At 50.9% G+C, this 27488-nt stretch overlaps 1 protein-coding gene across 4 annotated transcripts in view; it reads left to right on the top strand.

The window, feature by feature from the left end:
• Positions 1-26604, top strand: part of phf14 (PHD finger protein 14) — a 60623-nt gene extending 34019 nt beyond the window's left edge. For 3 of the 4 annotated variants that reach the window (XM_030347124.1, XM_030347123.1, XM_030347126.1), the window contains exons 17-18: positions 14171-14288; positions 25328-26604. In XM_030347124.1, coding sequence (XP_030202984.1) covers positions 14171-14288; positions 25328-25429 — 220 coding nt within the window. In that variant the 3' untranslated portion in view covers positions 25430-26604. Of the gene's footprint in view, positions 1-491; positions 1871-14170; positions 14289-25327 lie in introns of those variants that run through there. The other variant, XM_030347127.1, reaches the window with a different exon arrangement.
• The last annotated feature ends 884 nt before the right edge of the window (positions 26605-27488 follow it).

Genomic DNA, 27488 nt, shown 5'->3' with positions numbered 1-27488 from the left:
AAAGGGTTCTGCAGCCACCGCCCTGCCCTGTGGTACAACATGCCTCTAAACGTCTTTCTCACTGAGAAATAACTTTAGAACCCAAACGATAGATATTTACCACAGGCTTGAGTTTGCATGTTGGCTTGAACAGAATGTCAAGAGAAATCTAGGTCTGACCACAGATCATGTGTACAGACTGAACCCTCCTCCTCTCTCTCCTCAAACACGCTCGGTGTTAAGTTGTTACAAAGCCAGCCCTGATTCTGCTGCTGCGGTCCTCTCTGAAACAATCCAACGTATCAGCACCTCACCGCTGTGATAGAGAAACCCATCATTTCCATTGGTTTGTTCGACAAACGCAGAAACTATGTCATGAGTGTGTGTCCTCTCTTTGTACCCAGCTAGTAGTTTGGCCTCGGGCAGCGTTTGGGGGTGTGAAGGCTTAGGGGGTGGGCTGGGGTAGGGTGAGGGGTGCTGCGCTGACCTCTTTGTATCTTTGCATTGCACAGGTTGTGAGAGTCCCAGCGGCAGCCACCTCCACCTGCTCCCCTAGAAACACGGGACCGATGACCCCGTGACCCCGGGCTTAGAGGGGGAGGGAGGCACACTCAGAGCAGAGCAGGAATTGGCCCGTTTGAAGACTGACGCTTCGGTTCAGGCCGGGAGAACCAGATGCCACCCTGGCCACACACACAAACACCCGTGAAACCTCTGCACCTACCACAACCTCTGACCTCTGCCCCTACCAATGACCTCTAACCCCCCCACCTCTGCCCCTACCAATGACCTCTAACCCCCCACCACTGCCCCTACCAATGACCTCTAACCCCCCACCACTGCCCCTACCAATGACCTCTAACCCCCCCGCCTCTGCCCCTACCAATGACCTCTATCCCCCCACCACTGCCCCTACCAATGACCTCTAACCCCCCACCACTGCCCCTACCAATGACCTCTAACCCCCCACCACTGCCCCTACCAATGACCTCTAACCCCCCCGCCTCTGCCCCTACCAATGACCTCTAACCCCCCCACATCTGACCTCCAACCTCTGCCCCTACCACAACCCCTGACCTCTGCCCCAACCCATGACCTCTAACCCCTCACCCTTTACCAACGACGTCTAACTCCACCTCCCAAAAGAGGACCTTCAACGACCAATGAGACTCTGGGACAAAGGACAGGATGCCGGTGTTTGATCCTCCATCAAGACACCAGGGGTCAGGGGTTAACAAGAGAGGGGGGGGGGGGGGGGGCCGTCACATCTCTCTTGACGCGGTGTACCGGTACGTGTACGGGACTATGGACTCCCCCCCCCCGAAGAAAGCATGCGCCCCCTCCAGCCCTCCCCCTCCAGCCCCCTGACCCCGTCCACTGCTCTCCATGTGAGTTGGAGGGTCTGAAGCGCCTCAGACCTGTGTACAGTCTGTCCCCCTGGCTCCTCCTCATCACAGCCAATCGGATGGCAGCCAGTCCACCTCTATGGAACATGAAGGCCTTCCACTGCGGACGGACCTCGACGTGAGGCTGAACACAGAGGCTCAGGGGCCTCCTCATTGGTCGGAGCCCGAGGGACCGTCACTATTTAGTAGAGGAGGATATAGCATAAAGCTAAGCATTAAGATGAACAGTAGAGTAGAGTGTTAGTATGTTACTAATAGCTGTAGTACGCTCAGACGTTAAAGTAGGGGAATGCCCATAGAGGTTTAGAAATGTGCTCGTTTTAAATCTTTTTTTTATTTTGTAATTGTCAAAATCGCGGGATTGAAGATGTAACAAAGTCCCCAGTGTATTGCCCTACCCCCCCCCACACACACACACACACACACACACACACACACACACACACACACACACACACACACACACACACACACACACACACACACACACACACACACACACACAAGCGCAACACACACACACGGGCAACACACACACAAATGCGCAACACACCCACAAATGCGCAACACACACAGCCACTGACAACACATACAGCCACTCGCAACACACACATTGACACACACTCTCACAACAAACGCACACACACACACACACAGCCACTCGCACAGCCATGCAGCAACTCACAACACACACACACACACACACCCTCGGCAGCCTGGACAGCAGCAGCAGCTGCCTGCTAGTTTTGTCAGGTTCTTGACAGCGTGTCACATCTTGCCCCCCCGTGTCACTCACTCAGCCGTCGGGCTGCCAGCTCCACAAGACCCCCAGGATGCATTGCATCGTTTCAGAGCGGCACTGGCACTTCTCTGTGTCCGCGCGGCCCTGCTCCCCCCCCCCCCAGCCTGACCCTGGCCCCTACTGGGGCGGTCCCAGCTTGACCCCGGCCCTACTGGGGCGGTCCCCAACCCCACTCGGGTTGCCAGTCAGGGTTGCCAGGTTGTGGGTTGCTTTGTATGCGTGTGTCTGTTTTCTATTTGTTTTCTATCTGACTCTGTATAGCCCGTTCTCCGTAGCAAGAACCCGAATGACATTCTGTGTTTTGAGTCTGAATGCCCCCCATGTGTTGTGACGGTGTGATCCAGTGTACAGTATTTATTCTCTGATTATATACCACATGCCTTTTCTGTGTGACCTGTGGACTGAACTTTCATTAGTGTTTTAGAGGTGTTGGTTGACATGTGTTTGGTGCCGTTGTAGAGTGAAGAGCGTGCGCATGGCTGCTGTTGTCCTGTGTCCGGGGCCCCTGGCCTCCGCCAGCTCTTCAAATTACAGGGAGCTTTAATAAACTCTTGACTTTTTCCACCTTATTGCCACGGTGATAAGTGAGTGTCAGCCAGCTAATTAATTGTTCCAGAGGTGCGGTGGCGGCGGTCCGCTTGTGCGTGTAATGCCCTCTGTCAGACTTGATTTATCACCTGGGAAGTGCCCCCCTCCCCCACCCTCTCCCTCCCTCCCTCGTCTGCAGGTTAGCTCTGAGACGACGCTCAGCGCTAGCGCGCGGGGTTGTCTGGGGGCACGTATACTGCGCCACCACCACCAACCGCACCACCCGCACCAACAACACCACCCGCACAGTCTCTTTCGTCCGCTCCACCCTTCATTCCTCCTCTGTCTCTCCATCCTCCTCAACCTCCTTTCAGAGACAGGCTGCTCATTCCTCCTCTGCCTCCACCTCCAGCCTCCTCAGAACTCCTTCAGGGACCGGCTAGGCGGGCCGCGTCACATTAACCCCCGCGCTGTCCATCGGACGGCTAGGAGGATCTCTTAGAGATAGTTGCCTCAGGGCAGAGTCCCGGCCTGGCCAGACCCAGGCAGCAGATGGGTCTCAGCCTGCTGGGGGGGACCGGGAGCACGCCCTAATCCCTCCTCCCTGGCCCCGCGCTGGGTCCAGATTAGGATGTTGGAGGTGTGTGTGTGTGTGTGTGTTGGGTTGGGTGGGGGAGAGAGCTGTTCTTGTTCCTGGGAGGGGACGGGAGGAGGGGGGACTAAGCCAGGCAAGGTGTTGGGAGTTCAGGAGGAGCTGAAATAAGGAGGGAGAAGAGAGGAAGTGCAGACACCGGAGCGAGCCGGGAGGAGGTTCTGGAAGAGCGCTAACCTTTTCCCACGATGAGCGCGTTTCCCATTACTGTTCTGACAGAGGATCCGGAGAGATGATTTAATGGCGGCATTTTGTTTTTGCTGACTTCACCTTTTCGTTCTCTCCCTCCCTCTCTCTCGCTGCCTCCCACTCTCGCCCCTAAAACCAGCCCTCCTCAGCCTCTAGCCCGGCTCCATTAAAGGAGAAAACGGCGCTAGCCCCGGTGTCTGAGGCTGTGTTGCAAGTGTGGCCAAGCAGCTAAAATCTATTACACCCCAGCCTCCTTCCTCTGCCTGTTTTATCCCCTTCAGATTCCAGCACTCTGCCTGCTCCGCTGCCTCCTCTTCCTCCTCCTCCTCTTCCTCTTCCTCCGGCTCCTCTGCTTTTCTCCACCTTCCTCCCTGGCAGCGTGGTGGCGCGTTGCCTTCCTTTCTCAGTGACTACACATTAAGGAGTAGGAACAAAGAATAAAAAAAAAACATGGGCTGCCTCATTTCCTCATTAATTAACTGAGGCTGTGCCGTCGCATGCCAGCCTCTCTGCTGCCCTCTGAAACACCAGCCGGAGTACCACCGTCTGGGTATGAGGTGCTACAGGGGCCGGCACTGATAAGGCCCCCGAAAGTACCGACCCACAGCCAAGTGCATGCTGGGTAAGACACCTGGTTCTTCCTAGGCGTTTCAGGGGTGCACGAAGCTCTTTGGTCAGAGAGGGCAGAGAGGTGGGCTGCCGGACCTGCTGTTGTCAGAGAAGCGAGTTCCTTTCCTAACCTTTTGCATAACCAGTTCACTGGGGCCCCCTGCTGGCCAACTCGGGGAAGACATCAGTCACGCAAAAGCAAGCCGTCGCCAGCCGAGTCTGCGGGTCGGGGCTCTTATGAAGATAGTGTTTACCGATTGAGATTAATAAAAAAAAATAACGTTATGACCATACATGGTACAAATGATGTCCGGCAGTCCAAATGTTGAAGCCATGGTTTAATGTGTCTATGGGAAAGGGTTTGATTCACTGAAAACTCAGAGGGTTAAGTCATTATTTTAGATTGCCGATTCAGTTCCAGATGTAGTTTTTGTGTCTGATTAACGTAAGGTAGCACGGCAGCCATGCATGTTAAATGATTTGTGTCTCTGAGGACGGCTTCACTCAAACCCTGTCTGCCTGCCAGCCCTCCCCCCAACCCGGCCCCAATCCCCCTCTGAGCTGCATCCAAACGAGGGCCAAAGGCAGCTGTCCTGGCACCACACCCACCGTACATCTTAGCTCTGCCCATTCATTACTTCCCTCTGGTGGAAGAACAATGGCTCCTTAATAATGTTCAATCCCACCCAACAGAGAACCTAAGATACGGCGCAGTCGTTTCAGAGTCCAATAATCCACGGGGTTCTATGGAGGCGCTCGGGGAGTCCACCTGCACACTCGCTCGTAGCGGGCCAGTCAATGGCGGAGCGCTTTGTGCCGTATCGATTTCTGTTCACATGGCCACTCCCAGGGTAATTGTGTCGTCCCCGCCCGTGATAATTCACCGGCTCCTCTTTCAGCTGGCCGGGTTCAGCTCGGGCCCAGCAGCTCTCCCAGAGAATGGAAGTGTTTGAGCTGCACAGCCCTGCCATCGATACCTGGACTTCCCTGCATGAGAGGACAAAAACAGGTGTAGAAGAGTCAAGAGACTCTTCGACACTGACTCTACAAGAGAGTCAATAAGCTGCTCCCAGGCGCCACGTCCTGACTTCAACAAGCGGCGTCTTGGCGGATGTTTACGTTGGCTGTGGGTCTCAGTGTGGTTCAGGGGGAATCAAGTGCACTCCTGAAGAACGTCTGGTGTGCATTATTGTATATATTCGCTGATTGTTTGCTCACAAACTACTTCTGTCTCCCACAAACCCAATCGGAGTGACTTAATAGAGGTTTGATGCGTTCTCTACGGGCGTCAATCAGTAGCGGCCGTCACAGGCTACAGAGGAGCTGAATGCAGGTGGGCTTACAGTAGGCTAATGCAGGTGAGCTAACAGTAGGCTAATGCAGGTGGGCTTACAGCAAGTTAATGCAGGTTGGTTTACACCAGGCTAATGCAGGTGGGCTTACACCAGGCTAATGCAGGTGGGCTTACAGTAGGCTAATGCAGGTGGGCTTACAGTAGGCTAATGCAGGTGGGCTTACAGTAGGCTAATGCAGGTGGGCTTACAGCAAGTTAATGCAGGTGGGTTTACAGCAGGCTAATGTAGGTGGGCTTACAGCAAGTTAATGCAGGTGGGCTTACAGCAGGCTAATGTAGGTGGGCTTACAGCAAGTTAATGCAGGTGGGCTTACAGCAGGCTCACGCAGGTGAGCTAACAGCAGGCTAATGCAGGTGGGTTTACAGCAGGCTAATGCAGGTGGTCTTAGAGCATGCTAATGCAGATATGTTTACAGCAGTGTATTGCAGGTGAGCTAACAGCAGGCTAATGCAGCTGGGCTTGCAGCAGGCTAATAAAGGTGGGTGTACAGCAGGGTAATGCAGGTGCCACAGTCACAGAAGTGCACAAGCGGAAGATTATATGCAGATTAGAGCGCCAGCTCTCCTGGTTCCTGTTAAATATCCAATTATAACGTGGCTTGAGTACTTCCAGCCAATCGATATGATTTGTCACCCCTTTAGCGTTTTTATAGACCCCGTGGACGGTTCAATTACTGTTCCCGCGGTAACGTCCCCTGCCCCGAGCCCCCTTCCTCTCCAGGTCTCTGGGTCTGTGTTGGTGGGGTCTTTTACTCAGCTGACCTTTGGCTCCCGTTCCACGGCGATGCTGATGTGGGGTACTGCAGGTAGCTGCGGCTACGGACCTCTCCTCTGAGGGGAAACGGCAGATAGACGCGTATATCAGAGACAGACCAGTGCCCCTCAGCCAACCTTTAGGTGAATAAGCCTTAGTTGACCGCTGTGAATAAGAAACAATAAACATGATAACAGATCAAAACCAATCTATTCTTTAGTGGCTACTAAAGAATAGATAGACAGGAAATGCATGTTTTACTTCAATTATGCTAGTATGAACCTTTATACAACAGCCACACTTAAATGACCTGTCTCGTGTGGGATTGGACATCGTGAGGCCAGTGCCCTGGTTAGATGTGTGGGGGGGCTCGCCCCCTGTGGAGGGTGCCCAGAAGGAAGAGTCCTTCTTCCAGATCAGAGATCAGAGCAGCACATGAGCGACGAGGCGATGACTCGTATCGTGGGACGCATGAGAGCAACATGTGTAGCTGACAAAAGCAGTAAATCGAGCCCCCCCCCCACCAACCCACACACATTCAGACCCCCACCTCCCCCCAGTAAGATTACATCAATCGATCCCTCTCTTATGAGTGATTGGATTGTGTCTTTTTCCAGGTGGGGGGAGGTGGGGGGACGGGGAGAAGTGTGTGTGTGGGGGGGGGGGTCTGTTTTCTCATCGATTAAACCAGGGGCCGATTGCTTTGATAACATCAAGGACCTTGCGGTGACTGAGGGGGGAGCGGGATGGGTCCAAGCCTGGCCCTTGGAGGTCGCTGAACGTGCAGGCCCAGAGTTATAATAATTGGATGAGTGGCTGCCTGGATGGAGCGGCTAGCCGCGGCTAACAACCCCGCGCTACCGTAGCAGAGCGACTCAGACGTCGTGGGGAGGCTGAGGCTGTCGTGTTGTTCTGCTGTTCCGTGGAATCAGGGAGTCGGGAGACGTCCCCAGAAACGAAATCCATTGTCTTTTTAAGCAACGGCATAATTGTATTTCTGGTAGTTGAGTTAACCCTCTGGACTGACTGATGATGAATTGTTGTCTCTGCTCCTTCTAATTAAGTGTGGCATCATAGCAAACACACACACACAAGTGCCAAATTTGCGTTTCATTCCCAGCGGGTCCCAAACACACACACTACAATGTCCTTCATTAAGGTAGAATAATTAAGCATTGTCACATTAGGCATATTGTAAGGTCCCCCCCCCTCCACACGCACCCAGCCCTGCAAGCTTGACGGGCCTCCCTATCCAAGGGAAAGACCGGTTTGTTCTGGCTCTGGCTTGGCGGGAGTTTCTCCTAACTCTTGGCGGTTTGGGCGCTACAATGGCGTTGAGCTCATTAACGGAGCCGCCCACTCTGGTCGTTTGTCTTCTTCTCACCGGGGCCCCGGGGTCTTTTAAACTCCCCATCATCTCCAGGCAGATATGCCTGCTCAGCCAATCCAAGCCCACACTCAGCTGTGTGTGTGTGTGTGTGTGTGTGTGTGTGTGTGTGTGTGTGTGTGTGTGTGTGTGTGTGTGTGTGTGTGTGTGTGTGTGTGTGTGTGTGTGTGTGTGTGTGTGTGTGTGTGTGTGTGTGTGAATCTGTGTGTGAATGCGTATATGTTTGGGTGAATGTGTGGGTGAATGCGTGTGTGTGTCTGTGTTTTTGTGCATGTAAATGTATGTGTGTGTCTTTGTGAATGTGTGTCTGTGCGTGTTTTTGTGTGTTTCTGTGTGAGTGCGTGCTTGTTTTTGTGTGTGTCTGTGGTGGAGTGCCTCTCTGGATATATTCCTGCTAATGTACAGCAGCTGGTAGATTCTGCCTCTACCACTGAGTATCTGTGCCAATTAAACGTGCCTGTTCGTGTTTGTAGTAAATCTACCTTGCTTGATTCATAATAACACTGATGTTTTCTTCTGTTTTTATCTTTGGCTTTTTATAGCTTTTATACTAACAGCCACAGGCTACCCCGGCACTAAGTTCATTTGTGTTTTAGATTATTATGTTTGTGCTTTTCACTACGAATAAGACTTCTTTATATATAAGAGTTGAACCAACACGCAGCTGTTTTGGCCTATATTCTAAAACGTAAACATAAATAAACCATTGTAACGTCTCTTACCCAGCGTATCTATCTGCCAGTCTGTATTTCCCCCCAAACCAGTTCATTCACACCATCTCCCCCTTTTGTTGGTACAGTCCAGAACCTCAGCATCATCTGAAACAGAAACATAGATTCCAATGCATTGGCTATGGAATATGTATTTATCATAAACGTTAGTTTACTGAAAACACTGGAAGCATGCGAGGACGACTCTAGCGAACAAGGGTGCATTGGCCCCTAATTGGGTGGTAGTTGTGAATAATGGTGTCCTGTCTCTGGACATGCCAGCCTGTCATACGCTGGATCAATCGTCTCGTGACCAACATGTTGTGGAAGACTCTAATCGGGAGGTTGCTAGTTCGATCCCCAGCTCCTCCTAGCTGAGTGCTGAGGTGTCCCTGAGCAAGACACCTTACCTCAACTGCTCCCGACGAGCTGGCTATCGCCTTGAATGGTTGACTCCAACTTCGGTGTGCGAGTGTGTGCAGGAATGGGTGAATTTTAGGCAATATTGTAAAGTGCTTTGAGTGGCCGCTGGTAAGAAAAGCGCTGTATAAATGAAGTCCATTTACCATTTCCTACCCACCAAGAGCTGGCTGGGGAATTACCCGTTGTTATGGTTACTTCCTTGTGGTTTTTTATCTGTGTGATTTGAAAGTAGACATTAAAAGTAGCCTCCAATGCTGGTGGTCAAACCGGGGTTTGGTTAATTACCATAGGAACCATAACCGTAAAGCAAGAAGAACGGTCGTATTAACAGCGTTTTTCAATCCAAAATTAGGAACTTAGATTAAAGGAGCTATATGTAACAAATGTACTGTACTCATTCCTAAAACGACAACAACAACAACACTCCTGCCAGTTTGTTCACCTCTGAAACGTCAAGGGTTTGAGCATTCTGCAGCCTTGGAAGCACGCAAAGGAACGGGATCAACTGAGATTGTACTAGATTCTCCCCAACCTTAAACGCCTCGTCCTCCTTTGAAACAGCACCATGACCAGAGACCTGCTCAAATGGGGGTCAAACTGGGAGATGCATTAGTTTATTCCCCGTGCACACAAATTGTTGACATGGCTCTTGTACAAACAGAGCCACAGTGCTACAAACTGCTGCCACTGTATTCCCTTTACCTGGGACGGCATGTGGCTCAGGAGGTTGAGCGGGTTTGCTGGTGACCACAAGGTTGCCAGTTCAATCCCCAGCTCCTCCTAGCCGGAAGGCTAGAATGTCGAGGTGTCCCTGAGCAAGACGCCTCACCCTGGCATGGTTGACCCTGACATGCTTGCATGGTTGACTCCGCCGTCGGTGTGTGAATGTGTGCATGAATAGGTGAATGTTAGGCATTATTGTAAAGGGCTTTGAGTGGCCACTGGCAAGAAAAGTGCTATATAAATGCCGTCCATTTACCATTTACCTTTCTTCTATGAACCACCGTTGCATCAACTCAGCCTTGTGTGTAGGGCCTTTGTCCTGCTAAAAGTACCCACATCCTTTCTCACACTCATTTACATTGATGTTGTTAGTTTGGAACGCAGCATGTCGAATGCTGATTCTCCCCACTCCATAAAACGTTGTCGTCAAACACCATCAGTGGAGCTGAATCAGGATTCTTCCAAACCAAACCCAAACATAGCACGGGTTTGCCAACGGTTTCTTTCTCACCAACCCCATTGTGTTTGGTAATAAAGTGTACTGCCTTCACTTCACACAACTCTGCAGCAGGAAAGTGACTGTTGGCCTTTCCGAGGGTTTCGCTTAATGATCTCCTTCCTGGGGGGGGGGGGGGCACTGGGTTCGGAGGGACGGCATCCTCACGCCAGCGCTGGGTGGTGCTCCAGCGTTAAAGGGGGACCGTCACGCTCAGCCATCTTCTAATATAAGAGAAGTCATCCGCCGGTTTCCAGAACCACGGTCTGCAACATCAGCTCTGTGTCCTTTAGAATGTGGCAGGAATGTCGCACCGTTGCGTCATTCCTCAGAATCGGACCTATGGGGAACGCAAACCATGGCACCAATTATGTGTTTCTCAGAAACGGCACGATGTTACAGAGCGTGTCTTCACGCTGCCGAGGGTCATTATGTTAGTATACGTATGAGGGGGGGGGGGGGGCTGGAGAGAATGATCCAAGATTTTATGTTGCAACCGCAAAAGGGCCACGTATGTATGGGACATTAATTATAGGGATTAGCTTCAAGCGAATGTATATTAAAATATTAGTTTAATGCGCTTAATAAAGGGACTCTGTGTAGGAATTTCTCCCATCTTGTGGTAAAATTGTAATTTGCATTCAAATGAATGGTGCTCTCAAATGTGCCTGGCTTTGTCAAATGTGCTTTGCAATCTGGTTGCAACTACGGTAGGCAGTATGTGCCAAGAAGATATGACAATTTGACACGTCTTCTTTGCTCCGGAGGATAAATCCGATCATTAGCAGAGGTATTTTACACCAATGAGGACATATTTATGAATGCAGAAATTGATTTTAGCTAATACATTACTTAAAACACGACACGGTGTCGCGATTTTAGAAACATTGTTTTTCATACTTGTGGTAATGCACATGGCATACCGTCAAAAGCTAGCTAAAGCTAGCGAGCTGGTCCTGTGTTCTGGGAGAGAAGCTATGAGGCCTGAGGGGAGGGCTGGGATTTTTTCAGTTGGATTCTTTCAAAAACCATCTTCCTCTGTATGGTTACTCTAAATTACCTAGCTTTAATAAATAAAGATGTTATTCAAGCAAGCACATTAGTGATTTTAACTCCTTAGAAGCAGGGGGAAACAAATTCAACAAGGCGACAAAAGTACACATTCATAATCTGCTAATATTGCTCTGAACCAATTATTCCTAAAAATAACTTTGTAACGACTTGGGCCGACTGGCTTCTGCTATCCCTCCCTGGTGTTCACCGTTGGCGTCTGACGGGAGCAGAGGGTGTCCTTTATTGGATGGGGGGGGTCTTCATTAGGGCCCGTGCTCTCACGGCTGTCCTTTACAGAGCTGGAGGTCGTCGGTTGGGGCCAGCTTTGAAAAGGGCTGCGGTGGCGTGTGTGCACACGGGTTCACGCTCGCTTCCTTCACGCTCGCGCTCTCTGCTCTCGCTCCACTCTTTTTACTCTTTCTTTTCAATTATTTTACCGGCCGTCTGCTGTATTTCTTTGCGTACAATACTGCCAGCGTTGATGTATAGCTTTGTGTCTGTGTGTCTGTGTGTGTTGTCGTCATTAAAAAGCAGACTTGTGGTTACACATTGACTCACACAAACACACACACACACACCGCCCTGCGCATAATGGAGCGGATAGAGCGCCGGAACACAGTGACCTGTCCAACGGCAATCTCCTTGATCAATATCTCTCATTGAGCTGGCTGAAGGTCCCGCATTGATAAGCACGTAATTAGTTCTAATTGTGATGTGTGTGTGGGCGCGTGTGCGTGTTCGTGCATGCGTGTGCGTGCGTGTGTGTGTGTGTATGCTCGTGCCTGCATGGTCTTAACCGGCCTGCCTATGTCTCTATTTGAAAAATTTTCTTACACGTTGTCTTCATCATCAACGTATACTAGGCTAGGAGGCTAGTATACCTTGATAGGCTAGGACAAGTCATTTTGGTAGCATTTCTTTTCCTTAAGTAATCGTGTCTACACTGAGATATTGTTATACAAAGCACATTTAGGCACCTTAAAGCCTGGAAACAAACTGTGTGTAAGCTGCATTAATTGATTTCTGACCACAAGGGGGCAGAAATCACACTTCATACGAAATATGAATCCAGTGCATCACATAAATCCATTCTGCCAACCTGAGCTGTTCAAAGTGTGTGGGGCCGTTACTGTACGTGATGTTCTGGCCGTCTGCGGTCGTATTACCTGAGGACACGCCGCTGGGCAGGTTTTAGCATCCGTGACGTCCCTTTTTTATCGGACGTTAACAAGGTCTGTATTTATCTGTCCATCGAAGCGGCACCGCGCTCTGTGCCCTGCTCATGGGGTCAAGGTAGAGCGCCGTTAGGGGGGCTCAGAATCTATTAGGGAAGATCCCATGACTGACAACTAAATGCCTTGTCATCGTCCATCACGCCCCACGAGAGGGTCCCGTCAGCCCGCTGAGACCGCCGGGGATTTACGAGCTGAGGACCCTTCCTGCCCTGCAGGGGACACACACACACACACGATCTCAAGCATGCACTCACGCACACAGACGCACATATAGACACACATACACACACACACACACACACACACACACACACACACACACACACACACACACACACACACACACACACACACACACACACACACACACACATTTAATTATTTATTTGAATCCACCAATCACATTACAAGAGACAAGATTCAAATATTTCAGAGATAAGATAAGTCTTTGTTCAAGGGTACAAAAAACATCTCCTGCGCCACACTGCCAGGCTGCCTATCACTGCTGATATGGAGCAGAATTTTGCTAATTGTTTAGATTTTCTGCTGGAGAGCCCAGCCAGCCTTAACCCACTGAAAACACGGTTGTGGACATGCCCCAAGCTTCCAAAAATAAACACTATTAGCTTGCATTGGTAGCCTAGGTCCCTTAGAATTTCAAGAATGGGCTGGTATTTAAGGATTTTATCGTTGAAAGCAATTTCCATGTACAAATCAAATACACAGCCTATCTCAAGTAAGAGCACTTCCCTTCTGTCTCTGTTTAAAAACACAACATCAGGGGTATTTGGGATGTTACAAAACACATCAAAAGAGGTGTTCCGGCATGATGCGTGAATGTTTGTACATGGTCACATTTTCTAGAGATACTTCCTTAACATTACTGGAAATTAGATCGACAAGTCGGTCATGGCGTGCAATATACAGTCCTTTGTACATAGTACAGCCATTCACAACATGGGCAACTGATTCAAGTTGATGGCCAGAGTGCATTATACAGTGTGGATGGTGGTGTGCAGGATACCATAATGCCAGATTGTATGTGGTAGGTAGCACCTGCAGCCTAGCTTTGGCAGTGAAACAGAGGATGTCCTCCCCAACAGCAGCATTTTTGTACATGGAGTGGGAAGCAGAGTGGTCGGCAAAGTCTAGGCATGCTAGCTTTCCCTGCATTCTAAGTCCAGTCCAGTGTTGTTTGGTCTCTGTTTGTTTTATTTTGAGAAGGAATCTCCTTGCTGTTGTGTTCTGTAGTATGTGTTGTGCCTCGTTGTGATATACAGTTGCCTCTGCGGTTACAGAAGGGTCGGTGACAACTGCATCAGATGCCTGTGGTGCTGTGTGTGAGTTGTGTTGTGTCCATTCCAGTTTGACTGACATTCTGTTGCACAGATCATTTAGGTCCGGCCAGTCCGACCGAACTCCAAAGCCTGCAGCTTGTGTGTCCGCTGCTTTTTTTTTTTCAGTTTCCCGCTGCTTTTCCTCCCACACACACACACACACACACACACACACACACACACACACACACACACACACACACACACACACACACACACACACACACACACACACACACACACACACACAGTAGCTTAGCTTTAGCGTCTGCCTCTGGGATGTTTAGTGGAATGAAACGGAGGAACGCGGTGATATACGGGATATATATGTGATGTACGTGTCCCGACTGGAAGGGTCGCTAATCCGTGTACAACAATGGAATTCAATTGTAATATTGAAACTGCAACATTCCGGTTTGGCCTTTAGCCTAAGTTGAGATGTTTTCAGGAAGAAATGAGCAGTATGGAAATCCGTAACACCTAAGCTTCCTGACCGTGGTTCGTGTGTGTGTGTGGTGTCCCCCGTACCCCAGGTGTGACGAGTGCCTGCTCTGCTACCACTTTGGCTGTCTGGACCCCCCCCTGAAGAAGTCCCCCAAGCAGACGGGCTACGGTTGGATCTGCCAGGAGTGTGACAACTCCTCCTCCAGGGTGAGTAGAGCCCCCCCCTGCCCCGCTACTGGGACCCCTCCATGACCCCTGGGCCCCGCTACTGGGACCCCTCCATGACCCCTGGGCCCAGCTACTGGGACCCCTCCATGACCCCTGGGCCCAGCTACTGGGACCCCTCCATGACCCCTGGGCCCCGCTACTGGGACCCCTCCATGACCCCTGGGCCCCCAGCTACTGGGACCCCTCCATGACCCCTGGGCCCCCAGCTACTGGGACCCCTCCATGACCCCTGGGCCCCCAGCTACTGGGACCCCTCCATGACCCCTGGGCCCCCAGCTACTGGGACCCCTCCATGACCCCTGGGCCCAGCTACTGGGACCCCTCCATGACCCCTGGGCCCCCAGCTACTGGGACCCCTCCATGACCCCTGGGCCCCCAGCTACTGGGACTCCTCCATGACCCCTGGGCCCCCAGTTTACTGGGACCCCTCCATGACCCCTGGGTGGTTGGTCAGCCCACCATGAAGATATCTCCCTCTCAGCAGGTGACAGGCTGGTTGTAGGTGGTAGGGGCTGGTGGTGGTGGTCAGTGGGTCACGCTCAGCTACGTGCTGATGCAGTGCACTGCTTTGTCGACGGGATGGGAAATAATCACGTTCCGGAGCCTGGATACAAAAATGAGTAGAGAAGGTTGACCTTTGACATCAGTGGTTCCCAGTTCAGCATTGGTCCGATTCGCAAAAATAGCGACAATGGTCCAACTTCTTTCTGTGGAAACGTTATTGTTGGTGTCGGCTGTTATCTCTTCCCAGCCTGCGTATGAAGCATTACTCTGATATACTAGAGAACAGCAGACTGTTCCTCCTTAACCTTCTGACCTCAACCATTCTCCCTATGCCCACTTTACCTCCCATCCACCGGTCTAGAGAGCATAGGAACGTCATGATGAATAGCAAGGACGTTCTTCTCCTGGGATTGTCGTTACCGTAGTCAGTAAACAGACAGCAGGACGTCGAGTTTGAAGGGTTTGAATCGGTGGGATTCCAAATGTGGAGGGCGTGTTCCGACGCAGACGTGGAGACGTTTCAAATGCTGAGCACGACCCCCCTCTGTTCTGATGGAAGACAGAAAAGGTTAGAACAGCCTCCTGCTGTCCCACTCTCAGCCTGGATAGAGTACAGATCGTCTTATTGTCCTGGGTAACCTCCACTTCTCCACCGCACCTCGCTGTGGGGGGGGGGTGCTTCTTAAAGACAAAGTGTACAGAAATGATATTATGACCACCAACACCCCCCCACCCATTTGGAATGTCACGGTTTCCATCATGTTCCACAAGCTGAGTTACGTCAAGGATAATGTAAAGAGCGCCGGTCATTATCGGGAAAATAAGCCCCGACAGGGCGAACAGGACACGGACGCGCAGCGGAGGTGTCCTGCCTCACCCTGAAGGGGCTTATTTTCGATAATGACCGGCGGCGTTCTATACATTATCCTGTTTATTACACGGCTACGTGCCAAATCGATAAATATAACTTCACACAGTGTGTCTTTTTACAATTTATTTGATTCCACCATTCGTAGTGTTGATCAGCAGACAAATAGTCCGCCAAAGCTAGCAATGGAATACATCGGGTTTGATAAGTTACTGGACTACTTGCGGAGTGATACCAAAGACGTGAATCAGAGGCATTAAATCCACTTTCCCTGACAGCGGTCATTATATGCTCAGCAACGGTGAATTATCAAAAATATTTCACCGCCGGAAGTCGTGAAGGCCCGTGCAAGTGAACGGAGCGTTTCACAGCATTAAGAAGAGCCGTGTAATAAGTTTCTTTATCAGAGGGTTCCGTTCGCAGAGGCTAGTGTTTAGCTACATGTGAACGTACTCCCCTCCGTGGCGTGCGTCCAGCATGAAGCCGGACTGGAGATGCTTGGTGGAGGATGTAAAGCGTTTCATTAGCAGTGAAATGGTGAAGGCTGCCCGCTTACTCCTCCACTGTGAGAGGCTGGATCATTAAAGCCGCCGGTCACACGTTCTCCCGCTCTTAGAGACATAGTTTGGGGCCGATTGAAGCTCGTTGGGGATGGGAAATTATATAAAAAATAAATACATAGAAAAGATATTGGATTATTGTTTTTTTTCACGTTTTTGCCATTCCTTTACACTGGCATAAATGACATTGAGTTTTATACTATGTTCTAACGACAGCGGTAGAGGATAATAGCAGCGAGCGGAAATCCAGCTTTAGTCCATTTGCACTCCTCTGGGCGTTGGAGCTCATAAATGTAACGTGGGTTGTAAGTCAATGGGGCTTTCAAAGTAAGAGAAGGTAAGGAGCTCTTAAATTGCCTCCCCGCTGTTCATATGCAGGGATTTGTGCTTCTCTGTAGTCAAATCATAAAAAAGGCAGGCTGCGGTTCCTGTAAGGGGCAGGGTTTCTGGATTTATTATGGCAGTACAGGTGTTGGGAACACAGAGATTAAGCAAGTCTTTCTCATCTTACCGTTGTCCTTACTGCCTGCCTCTAGTGTAAAGGTAGTCCACCCAAAACATACACATAATCACCCCACCCACCCAGCTAGACATCCCCTGCACCCAGCGCATCAGAGACGTCCGCTGGCCTGCACATCCTTGACTCATTTAGGCTTGTGGGACGTTAAGTGTAAAATGTAACCTTCTATTCATGTTCTAGCTTCGGTTCAAATGCATTGTAACGATGTATGGAAGGGAATGAATGTCTATTGAATGAAAAGCCCCCCCCCCATCACCACTCACTCACCCAAACACACACACTCACTGACCCAAATACACACACTCACACACCCAATCACACACTCACACACACACACACACACACACACAATCATCCAAACACACACTCACTCACCCAAACAAACACTCACTCGCCCAAGCACACACACTCACTCACCCAAACACACACCCAAACACACACACTCACTCACTCGCTCAAACACAGCCAAACGGACACACTCGCGCACCCAAACAACAAACCGGATGGATCAGATGTTTCTTTATTCCATCAGGACGAGGGAACAGCCCTCGTTCGACAGGCACTGCGCCACAGCACATTGTTCTTGCGCTTTTCTCTTTCTTATTTCCAGGAAGTTGTGACATTCTTGCAGAAAGAAAAAGACAAGAAAGGTGGGGAATCGGGAGATAGCTGCAGACAGACCCTGGATCCTTAATGGTGTGTGGGCGGTAGATAATGGAGTCCACTCGTGGCATCTAAAAAGCACTCAGAGATGAGAGCTGTATTTAAGCAAAGTTTTATTATCTGCTTTCAAATGCCAAGCCACACACAGGGTTCTGCCTGTGGTTGGGGGCTGAGGGGGTGTGTGTGTGTGTGTGTGTGTGCGTGGGGGGGGGCGGTCTTAAATGCCAATGTTAAGTGGTGAGAACTACCTGACCATTGTAACGGCAATGCTGCTTGAGAGAGAGAGAGAGAGAGAGAGAGAGAGAGAGAGAGAAAGGGAGAGGGAGAGAGGGGGAGAGAGAGAGGTGATTTGTCAAAGCTGTTATAGCACTAGACATGACAGCGGTACACTGTCATGTCTAAGGAGAGAGATTTGATGTTAGAAAGTAAAATAATCGTTTGTAAAATAGGTTGATTTGAAAGCTGTGCCGCAGTACTCTGACTCTGTACGATAGCAGTGCCTGGCATGGTAATGACCACACAAGGTCTCGTATACCAGTTTACAGATATGGTGTCGCTTTGACTGCGGATCAGTAGCATGTTCTCCTATTAAAGCGTATGCTACATCTACACATGTGTGTCATTAGCCATAGAGATTGGTTTTGAACCATTAACACCAGTCCAAGATCACTGGTCTTGTGTTCGGGGGGGGGGGGGGTCCCAGTGCATGTGAAAGGTCAGAGACAATGGGATTGTGTCTCTCTGCGAGTTGTAATTGACCACCACACCACTCTGTGAAGCCATCTCGTCCCGGTCATTGTCTCTGAATTAGCCATGGGTTTGTACCGCGGCCATTAAAAGGTCAGGCTGGACGCACAGCGCTCCTTCGTGTTTATTGAGGAGCGTGTTGCCTGACGCCACCTATCTGTGGCGACACGTTCTGCGTGGCGACGCCGCGATGCCACTAAAGGGCTTTATGGGAGCGGCTCAAGTTCATTATGCCGGCTGTGTTTTCTCTGGGCCTGCCTGGCTCAGATAAAACGCTTTACTACCAAGGCCACATTCCTCAGGGCTGTCACCAGGGGGCCCTGCCCAATTGATTCCAGCAATAAAATGACAGTCCCGGCATAATATACGAATGGCCTTTCGATGCAGGCTGGTTAGCGGCCAGAGGGCCCCTGGTTTACCCTTTATTTACAGCCTGCTGCGTGGGCTTCCATGGTGAATCCTGGAGCCCCGGTGAGGAGCAGAGCGAGGGGGAAGACGCTAGCGCGACGCCGGCGGCTCTTAAAGTTGTGTTGGAAGTAGCTCGTGGCTTTTTTTCCTGCGTGGGATGCTCACTCCGCGGTTCATGCACCGGGCTCTGGACGTGTCATCAGAAACGCTGGCAACTGTCAAGATGGCTGCCGCCCTAAATCCTTCAAGTTTGAAGGCCGACTCCGAAACACCGGGGGTGGCAAGCACCTAATCAATCTACTGTGACCCCCATGTCTTCAGCGGCGTGGGGGGCTGGGGTGTGTGCGTGTCTGTGTGTGTTTGTGTGTGTGTGTGTGTGTGTGTGGTGTGTGTGTGAGTGTTAGAGGTTGTGTGTTTGTGGCTGTGTGTGTGTGCGTGTGTGTTTGTGTGTGTGTGTGTGAGTGTTAGAGGTTGTGTGTTTGTGTCTCTGTGTGCGTGCGTGTGTGTGTGTGTGTGTGTAAAGGAGGGTTGAGGGTTCTTGTTTCATTAGTTGCACAGTGTGTGCGGTGACTAGTCGGGTATACTCTTTATTGTGTTATTTCCCTTGGTGTAAGTGTTGAGTCAGGTGTTCCTGTAGGTATTCACGTCGGTCCCCGGTTGGTGTTTTTGTGGGAGCGGCGCGATCAATCAGAGGCTTCAAGCGGCCGAACGGTGTAATTAAGTTAGCCTAATTAACTTAGCGTAGTGTCACGCTCGGTCGGCTTCCATTGTGGGGGAGAAATGGGTGCCATTACTCAGCGGACGCCCCGGTGCTTACAGTAAGGTGTCGATAGAGGTGCGGGGCGTTCATCATCGGCCCGTTGTTCAGCGGGTGTCTTTCAGCGCGCGGCCCGCTCCCATTCGTCAGCGCTCCCCTCTGTTTTAAAGTGATACGGGGACGCCATCGCTTCACCGACAGGGGCAGGCTGTCTCCTCGTATGGGGAGTGAGGCATGCAGCATCCGGCATGCAGGCTAACTAAGGCGAGTGATAGAGTCGTGGCCGCCGCGGTGCGCCTCGGACACGGAGGCAGTTAGCCGCAGCGTGAGCTGATTTAAAGAGCACTGTTCGCTGAGGCGGCCTGCAGGGGGGGGGGGGGGGGGGGGGGGGGGCGGAGCACAACCGACCGGTGAGCAGGAGCCACAATCAATGCCGAGCACTAACCTCCATCACGGTAACTAGCCGCTGACCCGCTCCCTCTCCGGGGCCAATTTGTGCAGTAAACAGCGTCACGTGGGGGGCCGTCAGGGGCCCGGCCCCCGCCCGCCCCCCCACCCCGCCCGCCGCATCACTTAGAGGAGGGCTCGATGCTAACAAGCCTCCTTTAACGGGGGCCGGTTCAGGGGAACACACACTCGGGACCCCCGTCCTGTTCTTTATGGGCGTAAACACAGCCCGGACCCCCAGGGGCCATCCCCTTTCATCACACCACATTACCCACAAGCCCCAGCTGAGTGGGCAGAACCACGCCTCATAGTTCACTCCCTGCTCCTCAGAGCTGTGCTGGCCCACGGTTCCTCCTATGTCCCCCGGCCCCTCGCCCCTGGTCCTTCCAGAGCTCTGATTGCTCATCTGTACCGCGGTTGGAACAGTGGAGCTGGGAGACCCCTCCTACGGGGCTCTCCTGGGATGGCTTTCACAAAGTGTTGATTCCTTTTCAGATCCACTGATGATCTCTTCCGCCGATGTGAAGATGTCGTATTGAAGACATGCTCTTGCCGTTCTAATGAAATACGTTCACGTTAATGACGAGGTTAGGAAACGGCGTATAGGTTACACTCAATCGCAAAGTGTACCATAAGTGCGTAGATCTGTACTGATCTCTACATGTGCCCGTGCACAATGCCATCATTGTGCCCGTGCACAATGCCATCGTCTCGGCCCGACTGATGGAGACGCTGCTGGATGGGAGCGGTTCCATCAGACGCACTTTAACAGCGAGACGATGCGCTGATGGGGGTACTAGTTATTCGTCCGTGGCGGTCGTCTTCACAAATGAAACGGTCTCTTGTGAACTTAAACTTAATTGACGAGTCGTGTGAGATGTGATTCGGCCGTCTCTCGGAGAGCCGTGTGTGTGTGTCAGTGTGCGCTGGCCGGCCGGGGTCAGCCTGATGTTATAATTTGCCAGCGTTCAGCAGACGGAGGGTCCTCCTCTGTGCTATTGAATGTGGTTAATTTTGTAACAATTCATCTATCTTGAAGCACCGCTGTGCCCACACACGACGCAGGCTCTCACGCTCGCAGTCTGTACCATTTAACGCAACGCATTTGTGTAGGATGTACGCCTCATTGACACCATAAATCATACTAATGGGGAGTGTGTGTGTGTGTGTGCGTTTGTGTGTGTGTGTGTGTGTGTGTTTGAGTGGAGGGAGCAGAGACGCTTCATAGATTGTTAGCCTCCACAAGTCTCCATTCTACTGTAGCCTGCAAAATCTAACATCCCTCTTGGATCAAACACACGGACACACACAGACACACACGCACACACAGACACACACACACACTCACAAACACACCCTCACAAACACACACCCTCACACCAACCCACACAAACACACACTCTCGCACAGCCACACACACACAAACACACCCTCACGCACACACATACACTCACACACACACACACCCTCACAAACACACATACACGCACATACACACTCAATCACACACACAAACACACACCTTCACACCCAGCCACACAAACACACACACACACCCTCACAAACACACACCCTCACACAATGATACACACACACACACACACACACACTCCTCTCTGCGTGGTGTAACACACACAGGGACATTGTTTCACGCCAGAGAAACATGAGCCAGCACCCCGTCTCCCCGGGGTGAGGGGTCTCTCTGGGTTGCAGGGGTCTCCCCCGGGGTGAGGGGTCTCTCTGGGGTGCAGGGGTTTTTCTGGGGTGCAGGGGTCTCCTCGGCTTGGCCCTACGCCCTCCTCTCTCAGGACCCGTCCACTGCGTCCCGCGGAGGTCATTTGGAGGACGAACGTCCTAAACGACCCCCGCGACTCCGGATCAGACCTGTGTACGGTTCATGCGCTCCTTTCTATTGTTGGCTCTCATCAGAGGAGCGGCCTCGCGTAAGAAAACCTTAATAATCCTGGCTTGTGCATTTAGGCTCTGATCAAATTATCCACAGCTTGAATCTCCTCCCTAAAATGAAATCCATTTGATGTGCGGCAAAACAAACACACAGCGATGGGAAAACATGATATGGTTGAACAACATTTCCTAGAAATCTCAGAGAGCAGGAAGAGGCACGCACAGGCCAGTGGTGATTGTTGATTGAGCTGTGTTGGGTTCTGTGCTACGGCAGAGAGACGGGCGGTCTAACGCGGTGTGAGGGGGGGGGGGGGGTTAAATGTAGCACACTAACCGCGGTGTGAACAGGCTAATGGTAGCGGCCTGTTTACGGGCCAGAGCCACGGGAACATTACTGGAACACTGTGGCGGCTAGGCGAGACGCTGCCACGTACACGCAGCAAGGCACTCAGCCAGCGCGTCACAACACACACACACACACACAACACACACACACACACACACAGAGGAAACACACACACACACACACACACAGAGGAAACACACAGACACACAGAGGAAACACATACACAGAACAGACACACACACGGACACACACAAGACACACAGACAGAACACAGCTGTTCTGTGTAGAGAGCATTTCAGAACAGGTCAAGGACTGTTCTCCCTGGTACGAGTGGATACTCAACATAGCACATTATACAAAGAATCACAAAATGAACACAATCCAAAATCCGAATCTATATTCTATCAAATCTATCAATGATTAACGAAGGGTAGAAGGGTAGCACGTTGGAGCTTTTGAAATACTTCTGGGTACAACTAGTGCCGATGATCTGTGTGCATAGACATGTGATGTCTACATACGAGATACTGCATCAACAGCTAGAGATGTTCTCTGGCCTGCTTTCTGGCTGCGGTGGACCGGTTCTCCTCCAGCGTATGGGAACATGTGGTCCTCGACGGGGAGAGGCCCCGGTGTGTGTGTGAGGCTGCCGGTATGGTGTAGTGGGAAAACACCACAGTAGTCTCTCCTGTGGACAGCATTCTCATGTAAAAACAACGTGGCCAGCAGCCCATGATAAGGATATTACTGGTGCTAATTAGCCGCTAATTCTTTAGAGAACTGTGTTGGCTTGATAAAGAAGGCCGGGCTTATTAACGTACACGCTTCCCTCTGAATGGGAATTCTTTGTCAAGCGTTTATTTTAATCCTGCTTTATGCGGTTGACTTTGTGAGCTTTGTGCTTCTGTGTGTATGTGGCGTGTGCATTGTGGGATGTTTTGTGGTCGGTGTTAAAGTGTTTTGTGTGTGTTTGTTTTGGGGGGAGGGGGGCTGTATAAACATTTCTGTATGGCGTAGGCAGTTTTGTCTGGCTGATCATAAGTGTGTGTGTGTGTGTGTGTGTGTGTGTGTGTGTGTGTGTGTGTGTGTGTGTGTGGTGTGTGTGTGTGTGTGTGTGTGTGTGTGTGTGTGTGTGTGTGTGTGAATTGCAGGGTTAGTATAACTTCCACAGCCTTCCATCCCAGCAGTGCTGGCTGGTCTCTGTTGCCACCTAGGGCCCAGTGTGTGTGTTGTCAGTGGGAGCGCTTCGCAAGCAGCCAGACTCGATTAGGATATGAAGGACATGACATTTTATCCTCATATTGTGCACGTTGCTGCCGCAGGCTCTGGGAGTCTAACCCACCTGTCTCCTGGAGCCAGCTGATGGAGATATCCCAAAAATGCCAGAGCCAATCATCAGCATCCTCCCTCTCTCTCTCTCTCTCTCTCTCTCTCTCTCTCTCTCTCTCTCTCTTCTCTCTCTCTCTCTCTCTCTCTCTCTCTCTCTCTCCCCCCCCCCACCCCCCCCCCCCCCCCCCCCCCCCCCCCCCCCCCCCCCCCCCCCCCCCCCCCCCCCCCCCCCCCCCCCCCCCCCCCCCCCCCCCCCCCCCCCCCCCCCCCCCCCCCCCCCCCCCCCCCCCCCCCCCCCCCCCCCCCCCCCCCCCCCCCCCCCCCCCCCCCCCCCCCTCTCTCTGGTAGGGGGTCCTGCCCGAGGCTGTTTCTGTTATATCAGAGTAAATATCACTCGGTCAGGGGTCTGCTGGTGGAGAGCTCCACTCTGAACACAACCCCCCATCACGTCCCCCCACCGCGCCTCCGGCTGCGTGGGCATTAACACGGCTGAGAACCAGTAGCCCAACCAGTTCAGCCACAGCCAGGGGAAGGCTGAGAACCAGTAGCCTAACCCAGTTCAGCCACAGCTAGACCTGAATAGTGAAGATCCCCAGCCTCCCCATCTCACTCAGAGCCCCCCGTCTCAGAGGCCCCCCCCGTACCAGAGCCCCCCGTATCAGGAGCCCCCCGTATCAGAGCCCCCCGTATCAGAGCCCCCCGTATCATAGCCCCCCGAATTCAGAGCCGTCCCGTCTCACTCAGAACCAGGTAGTAGTGCTGTCCTGAACAGTTACATTACACACTAAAAGAACAATAAAGCACAAAGGTTTCATTTTAATAACGCTACAAAAAGCTTTAATAGAACACAAGATAATTGCTGGCTTGATGGCTTCATGAGAGAGGTGAGCAAAACGATCTAAGGTTGGTGATGTATTAGATGAGTCATGAGGACATGTACCTCATGTACATGAGTGGACCTAAGGGGTGATAAAGCCATCTAGGGCCTCACTCAGGGCTTCTCATCATTGAACCTGCCAGTTGATAGCGGTCCGATGGAGGCCCGCCTCGTGCTTGGCAGAGCCCCCTCCCTGTGTGTGTGTGTTTGGGTGGGCCCCGAGGTGATGAAGCTGAGCGGGGGGATAGACCCCTGACACCTCAAAGAGGACCACTAACAGGGACACTTAATCAGGCAGGCGGGAGGGTGGCGCGTGAGGACCGGCTCTTTTACGCGATGGTTAGCATGCGGCCCCCTGCTGGCTCCCCGTTCAGGAGCCCCTAGCCCCCCCCCCCCCATAACGGATGGCGCTACAGGTAATTGGAAAATTGGCAGCCTTGTCAGGGAGATTTGGTGGATGGGTGAGGGTACATGGCGCTGGAGTTCATGAGGTGTCAGAGCCCAGGGCTGGATTTATACCTTCCATGGCGTCGGAGGGAGGACCTCAAGGGTTCAGGGGGGGGGGGGAAGTAGCAATATTTGGTTCCATTTTTCATTTTTCCTGACCGAGCAGAGGACTATCATATCAAGGGACGGTATGCCTGAGAGTAAAGCCAGGATTAATGGACCTGTTAAGTTGGTTCTTTCTTAAACACGCCAGTCGTGACCTACAGTTCAGGACAAAGGTAGACGTATTTATGAATCCAAGTTTTGCATTTTGCACAAATGCGTAAAAGTGGATTTTTTTTCTAAGTCCATACGCATTAAGTTACAATAAGACAAATGTCAAATCCAGATTTGGCTGCGAACCGTTGAATCCTCTTTTGAGGATCAAATCGATCGCTGCATTTGTTGATCGCAATCCCGCCGGAATCCATCTCGCCAGGCTTCAGGTCATCATCTGTTTAGTTAGAGCGTGTGGACCAATCAGCTTCCTAGGTGGAGGAGACGGTGGACAGACGGTTCGGTTTGTGTGTTTGTGCTCTCGGATGGCTCAGGTCTGAACTGTTTATTTTAAAGGTGTCTCATCATATTGTTTTGGTTTCAGGAGGAAGAGGATGAGCGACCAGAGGAGGAGGATGAGGAGCGAGAGGAAGAGGAGGCGGGCATTGTGAAAGAGGAGATGTCTGAGCACCCAATTCCAATCTGAGCCGTGGCAGTGGTGAATCCTCGTGAGCACGACTAACTAGCGTGCTAACGCCAGAGTGTTTCCTTCCTCGATGACGGCACAAACGCTACTCAACTCTACTCTACACTACTCTAATCTACGCTCTACACTATCCTCCTCTACTCTACTCTACTGCTGTCTCCCGGACAGTCATGCTCCTGGAGAACCAGCAGTGTTTGGTTTCATGTACATCAGAAACATATGACAGACATAGCCCATAGAGAACAGTATATTTTAGAGCAGAATGTATGGTAACGCCTTCTTGAAATGGGGAGAGCACGATATTTTTTTAAAAACAAAGGGGTACAAGCCTGAAGGGCTGGAGAGGAATCGACCTCTTTGTCTTAGTTCATGTCGCTGGTTGCTTTGTTGGCGTCTTGCGTCACTTTTTTAATGGCTTTTGGTTTCCCTTTTTGATTTTTTAAGTTCCCTTTAACTGATGATTTGATTTTTGCCGTTGATTGAAGTACTATTTTCACCGCTACTTTGATTTGGACGCACAGCGTTTTCCCAACTGTGTTTCCCAGAGTTTGTATTTAGATACGATGTAAATGTGATAGGAGGAGGTGAAGATATTTTTTTTATCCTGGCCTGACATTGGCCGATGTGCGCTCATGTGGGTTACATCACATGGCGGTAGCTGGAGGATATTTCCAAAGACGCAATGTTTACTGACACTGACCGCTCCCTGAGTGGAGGGGTGAAGCAACATGTCTCCACACTTAAGGGAACATCTTGTGAGGCACCCTAAATGAACACTATACAATCTGTCTGAATAGTTTGACCACAGCCGGAACCAGGATGTGTTGCGATGTCACCAAGGAGACTCACTTTGATGTGGCTCAGATAAGAGCACCAGACTAGACATGTTAGGCCATCAAAGTCCCCATTGTTTCAATGGAAATGCTAATAAATCTCTAAGGCTAATTGGTTCATCGCGTTATTTATACCGAAGCTTCTAGACATTATATTGGAGAGCATTTTGCTATCGAGACGTTTCTATAGACTGAATAATTGTATCAAATATAAAGGGATGGTACTAATCAGAGATGAAGGGTATGCAGTTTTTAGACATCTAAAATGTAACTTGATCAGATCAGCATTTGAGAAGTAAGTATGTTTAAGTGTCACTGTTGTATTTAAAGGTGTATATGTTTAACCGAAATGTTTACTGAAGTGTGATTTTTTTTGTACTCAAACTTTGCCACTACTTTAAATTTGCTAGTATAAACATACACTGGATTCTCACGACCCAAAAAATACGCTGTATTTTTCATAAAGTTAAACATTAAATTGGGATTCATGTGAAATAGGCAGTTAAGTAACGGATGTGTGGTTTTGGACCGCTGTTGTGTGCAGTGGAAAGCAGGATCTTAAAGATCCGCTATTTCCTCGTGTCACATTACTGTTCCAAATGGGTGTTGTGAAAAGATGCGGTCTGCAACATCAACCGTTTAACCGTCAAACATCCAGGGACTTTTGGGCACCAACATTAAATTGCCCCCCCTCCTCCCCCAAAGAATGATCGTATTCATTCATCATCATCATCAAGTGCATTTTATTGATGAACTACAATGAAACGTTCAACAACTTAGCCTTTGTTATAGAACACAATGCAGAGGCATACTGTAGGCCTAATAATTCAATATGTTCCTAAAGTGCTTTTAAGTGAAGACAGCTTATGATTCACACTAATACAAATCAGTTACAGTATTTAGTTTGGCGCTCACACTTCCCCCTCCTCCTGGCCTCCGTCTGCATCGTTTTCTTTGGTGCTACGTGATTGTGGGCTGAGTCACGTTTCAACTTGGCGTTGATCTGGCCTCATTTTGGGCCCCTCAGCCTGCCGCCGTTGCATTGTGGCTAGGCGCAAAGGCGTAAAGCAGGTTAACTCCAAACAAGGTCTAACAACACATGCTGCCTGAGCCCTTCAGCGGTCTCGGGCTCCTTGGCACCGGCCCCGGGGCCCATATGGTTTGTCCGGCCCTTTATGTTGCAGTGCCGATGTCTTCCTATCAATTGTCTGACGCAGTTTTGTGTT

The sequence above is a fragment of the Gadus morhua genome, chromosome 22 (genome assembly GCF_902167405.1).
Source record: "Gadus morhua chromosome 22, gadMor3.0, whole genome shotgun sequence".
Taxonomy (NCBI): Eukaryota; Metazoa; Chordata; class Actinopteri; order Gadiformes; family Gadidae; genus Gadus; species Gadus morhua.
Note: the sequence above shows the minus strand (reverse complement) of the source record. Positions and strands in the feature narration are given on the sequence as shown.